Source organism: Antrostomus carolinensis, unplaced genomic scaffold (genome assembly GCF_000700745.2).
Source record: "Antrostomus carolinensis isolate BGI_N321 unplaced genomic scaffold, ASM70074v2 scaffold45892, whole genome shotgun sequence".
NCBI lineage: Eukaryota > Metazoa > Chordata > Aves > Caprimulgiformes > Caprimulgidae > Antrostomus > Antrostomus carolinensis.
Genome location: NW_010302551.1, coordinates 2,588 through 7,982, shown reverse-complemented (window position 1 = coordinate 7,982; position 5,395 = coordinate 2,588). Strand labels below are relative to the sequence as shown.

The 5,395-nt window shown below is 35.0% G+C and overlaps 1 protein-coding gene across 1 annotated transcript; it reads left to right on the top strand.

The window, feature by feature from the left end:
- Nucleotides 1-543: 543 nt before the first annotated feature.
- LOC104521738 (serine/threonine-protein kinase D1-like) lies at nucleotides 544-4,805 on the top strand. The gene is made up of 5 exons (XM_010163821.2): nucleotides 544-568; nucleotides 686-817; nucleotides 1,568-1,728; nucleotides 4,520-4,543; nucleotides 4,688-4,805. The coding sequence occupies exons 1-5, from the start codon at nucleotides 544-546 to the stop codon at nucleotides 4,760-4,762; spliced, it is 417 nt and encodes a 138-aa protein (XP_010162123.2). The 3' UTR covers nucleotides 4,763-4,805.
- Nucleotides 4,806-5,395: the final 590 nt, after the last annotated feature.

The following is a 5,395-nucleotide window of genomic DNA, read 5'->3' as shown; positions in this document are numbered from 1 at the left end:
TACATGACTTTGAGAGGAGTGGTACTTCAGGAAATGTACAGCAGTCTTCCAGACTGCTCTGCAAGGTTTTTGTCTTTGTTGATGGTTGGGTGTATAATGTCATGTTTTCTTTTTAAACTCTAAAGTATATTTTCAACTTGAGTGATCAATTCACCAATACCAACATAGGCTGTTGAATAAGGTAGACCAAATGGTCATCTGAAATGGCCCATTTTTGATACATTTTCTTTTCCTTGTCTAAAAAATAAAAAAAAAATTCTTTATTGGATGTATTCAGTTTATCTTATGTATGTAGACCTTTACAGTCTTTAAAAGAGTATGTTGAAAAATATCCAATATTTGATTGAACTCTGCCAATTTCTGATAAATGTTTGATATGCTCTTATCCCCCTGTGTTTTATTGGAAAAATATTACCAGAGAATTATTGCTGCAAGTTTGTAAGAGCAACTTTATTATTTCTCCAGTGGTCATTGTATGTGATATATGATATACCATTGGTTGATGGTATATCATCAATCCTTTTGTCTTCAAAATATAGTATAATGGCCAATACAAAATTTGAAGTTCGTAATCATAATGACCAAATGACGTTCTGCTTTGTTCTGTGATGAAGTACTGTGTAGATGAAGCATATTAGTTATGTTACTAATTTTACTCCTTTTCGGAATGATCTTCTTGTTACAGCTTCTGCTACATTTGAAGACTTTCAGATCCGGCCCCATGCTCTTTTTGTTCATTCATATCGAGCCCCAGCTTTCTGTGACCATTGTGGAGAAATGCTCTGGGGGCTGGTGCGTCAGGGACTCAAATGTGAAGGTAAGCTGCAGTGAGATGTGGTTTTCAGTCTCAGGAAGAGACCCATCCATTCTACTTATGTAGATTGTCTCTGATGCTCCTTTTAAACTGGTTCAGCATCAGAAAAAACAAAAACAAACAAACAAAAAAACAGTAGGTAGAGACAGCAAGAACTGTCAGAATAACCAACTGATTAAGGAACTAGTCCTTTTGACTACTCTGAGGCCTCCTAGATATGGTCCTATAACCTGAAGTGCAAAGAAGTGCCCTATATGTATTTTTAAGAAAATATTTTCTGTGTCTTGCACTACCCTTATGAGCCCGAGCCTGTATCTAATTCTGTATCACATTAATTCAGATCATTTAACTGAAGCTACTGGCAGTCCATGTGAGGTTGTAATAGCTGTCTTTTCTCATTTTGCCACAACTGTTAGACTCCTGGCAGACTGCGTCCAATGGAAAATGCTGTTTCCAGTGAAAGACTTCCTTACCTCCCAAATGCAGATCACAGAAATTTCTTGCACTTTGAGACCATCGATTTTTGAAAAATCAAAGAAAAAACACTGGTTATAGATATAACTATTCAAAGCTCATAACATTCTCTCTCTACAAATTTGTAGAATGTAGCAACTAAACCAGCAGAGTAGGGGAAAAAAGTTTAATCAAAAATAAGGGTGGTGGTTTTGAACCCTTAGTGTTTTTTTACAAAAAAGTTATTTGCTTTTTCCAGTGATAAACCGTAATCAGATGATTGTAAATTTCTCTTTTCAGGATGTGGTCTAAATTACCATAAGAGATGTGCATTTAAAATCCCTAACAACTGCAGTGGTGTACGGAAAAGACGCCTGTCAAACGTTTCCTTAACAGGACTCAGCACCGTTCGGACAGTTTCTGCAGAACCCTCTCCCAGCACGTCAGATGAAGCCCTTCTGGTATGAGATTCCCTGGCTATAGAGGCCATGGGTGTTGCTGCTAAGAAACAATGTCATTTAGTGCTATAAGATCTGGTTTTGCCTGTTATAGACTACAGAGGAAGGTGGTATGTAAATTACAAAGCGTTGCTGTGAGAAAAGGCATCTTGACGTAAAAGGGAGGTCACCAGCTTAAGGTATGTGGGTTGAAGGTGTGTGACAGTTCTGATACTCACAGTAGTCTCCTCCCTTTGGCAAGAATTAGGTTATTTTGAAGGTCTAAAACTGCCACCCATGCTAATGTGAGTAGTTGCATCTTGGAGGATATATCCTCTGGAGCTTGAGGTTGAATTTCTTCTGTATCAGACTTTTATATCCGTTGGTTTATGATATAGGAAAGATTTGCCTCAGGAGAACATTGTGACCCATACACCACTGTTATCAAACTGAGTATCTATAACAGTCAAGGCTATAGTTAATCAGTTGGAGCGTGTGTATTTAGCATATTTCTGTGCTCAGAAGAAAGTAGGAGGAAGTGCCATTATTTCTTTAAAGAGATCTTTGTAGTGAATTGTATGCAGATGTCTGTATAGGTGTACATATGTACAGTATACACACAGGCACACCTAAATATATGGTATACTTGTATGTGCATTGATATAGTAGGTTTCCATCATGAAAACAACTCCTCTGAGAACGAACTGTAATGACTGGAGTAAATTAGAATTATATGTATTTTTTATCTTTGGCATATTTTTTCCTTTTAACATTCATGGTCATAATATACTTGAACAGTTAAGAATTTACACTGTGTGTAAATGAATCCTCTCCTAACTGAAAGTTTTGAAAACCTTAAGGTTTGAAAGAGAGGAAAGAATTTATAAGTACACACAACAATTATCATGTTTTCCTCTCAATTAGAATATTAAACTTGACATACTAAAAGGACACTATTGCAAATGATGTAGACCTGGTGTTATATGCAGTACCATCTATGAGCGATAATTATGTACTTATGCTACTGATTATCATTAGCCTAAAGGTACTTGGAAATTAAGGTTAACATTATGAATCTGGTTTTTTTAATTGAAAAGCTGCATAAATGAGTAAGGTGCTTAAGTCTGCAAAAACTACAGCAGGAAGTCTTTATAGATTATTCATAATTCTCAGTAGGTTGTGTCAGAAATGCTGGCTTCTTCAGACCAAGACAGAAGATTTGAGGAAGGCTGGCCCTAATTCTGAATTGGTTTTGGAATTTTGGTTAGAAAAATTGTTTGAGTCAGCATCCTGGAATACTCTCTATAAATATCGACTACAGTATGCAGTTACAAGGTAGCAGAAAATTTCAATTTGAAAACATTTTTAATTATATGACTGCATTGTTTGCTGATACATTCTGATATGAAATGCCTGTTTTGCAAAGCTACGTATTTTAAAACTGTTGAAAATATGAACATTGCCACTGAAGAAATACAGTAAGTTTTATATACACTGCAGCCTATACTTCTCTAAGAACTTGTAATCATCAGCATACCCGCTCTGGTGATTCAGAACATCACACAAGCACGCACAAAGAAAACATGTTTACAGTAGGTACAGGGATGGGCATTAGCTTAGAGAAATGAAATAGCTTTCCAATTTCACCTTTATTTCAGTAAATCATGGTATCACCGGATTTCCAGAAGTGCTCTCGCATATGACTTCTATGTGTCTTTTCTTTTGTTTTGGGTTTTTTGCATTGAATGTGTTTAATTTTTTTCCCCTTTTTTTAAGTGTGCATAAGCTCTCTCAGTTTTCCTATGTCAGATCTGATCTTTGGACTCCATTCTTCTGCAGTACTTGAGATAAGTTTTATGGCAGTTTATGCTGTGGTGCCAGTCAAAGCATGCACTTTGGAATGTATTTCATTTTTCTACAATCTGTGTGAATATACTAAGAAATATCATCCTCGTTCACAAAATCTTATCATTCATTATTAGTATTGGTGTGGCACTTGAATCACAGATAACAAAATACAACTTCTGTTTGGAACCACTGAGTTAAATCAGATATCTGTCAATTTTTTAATTAGGACTAAAATAAATTTTATTTTTACCCCTATTTGCTACATAGAGCCAGAGCAGTTGATAGAGAAGTTGTTCCTGGAGACCTTTTGTAGATGGAATTATTAATTAAGTTATGATTTTGGAACCTTTTTGTTGATGTTGTGTGAACCAGAAAGAAGACAACTTTAGCTGACAGTGTTAAATTTAGCTTGTTAAGTCTGTCTACTGTAAAAATGCTACTTATGTAGTTAAAAAGTTATACCCTAATGTATGAAATTGTGGCATTTGAAAAATCTTTGAGATGGGATAATGTGGAATCCTGCAAAGGGTACTTTAATTATCCTTTCTTAGGTAACCGCCACACACAGACACAGTTTCAGTTTCGGTATAAATGTTTTCATTTGCCAAGAAAGCATTTAATTTGAGCTGAAAATTGACAGGGGGCTACATTTAACTGCAGCTTTAAAAATCTACCTCCAAAGAATATAATCTGGGCAATATCCTTTTTTTGATTCTTGACTTAGTATTATAAAACTTGTCAAACAAATACTAAAAACATGTAGAACTAGGAGGGTGCTATGTAACCCAGATTTTTACCTGTCAGAGCTCAAATGCAATTCTTTTGCATTCTACTCTATAACACAGAATGAAAATACAAAATAATCACACATTTGTGCTTGCTCCTAAAGTAACATTATTTTCTGTCTTTTTTTCCCCCCTCTTTACTTCTTTTTCTGTTTTTTCTTCTTTTCAACCTCCTGTCTCAGTCTCCTGTCAGCCCTGGCTATGAGGTATGTACTGAATTTGCTCTACTCCATATCATACTTTCAGGGACATCCTCTTTTATGATTATCAGTGTCAATGTGAAGAAATACAGGAATTTAGTCAGATTAGTTATGATCTTTAGAACTCAAGAGCATTTATTTTTCTTTTAGAAAGAGTATATCCAGTGTAAAACTCTGAAGTCTGGATTCCAAAGTGAAGGTCATAATTCTTATATTAAACAGTAAAATTAGCTAGCAATAAAATATTTTGATACAAAAGTGGCATTTTCATTTCTTAGGAATAATAGAGGTCATTGGTTGGAGTGTAACCTTTTTTTACTGGTAGTAACACATGGGAGGAAAATTTTAACTTCACTTTCAGAACATCGGGAATTTGCTGGAGTAATGTAGAAAATAAACATATTATTTGAAGCTGAACAAACCTGACCTTTAAGTGCTCACCAGCAATAAACTTCTGATACCACAGTGCAGGGTAGTAGTTTTTTTTCAGAATATGGTTGCATTAAAAAAAGAGTCAGGATTCTGTATTTCTGTGGCAAAAAACATGAAGAGTGTACAATTAAATTACAGCAATATATAAAAAGAGTAGCAAGCCTATCTTAATGAGAAAACAATTTTATTTTTTTCTGTGGGTACTTCATGTCAAAGGTTTTCCTCTTTGGCTTTCAGTATGGATTTTCCAAAGAAGTTTGTTTCATGTTTAAAGTTTCAAAAGGTTTTGAAACTATGAAATCTTGGCATCTTTCCCTTGCAGTGTGTATTTGAGATGCAGCCAGAGAAGAGCAGGCTTTGCAAATGTTTTCCTTTTCAGAAATACTATATAGTTAATCTGAGGAATATTTTGTTATGCTGAAGTGA

Coding starts and splice junctions, on each gene's coding strand:
- LOC104521738 (XM_010163821.2), top strand. CDS start 544: ATGGCCAATACAAAATTTGAAGTTC. Junction 818..1,567: donor TCAGGGACTCAAATGTGAAG/GTAAGCTGCAGT, acceptor TTCTCTTTTCAG/GATGTGGTCTAAATTACCAT. Junction 1,729..4,519: donor CGTCAGATGAAGCCCTTCTG/GTATGAGATTCC, acceptor CTCCTGTCTCAG/TCTCCTGTCAGCCCTGGCTA.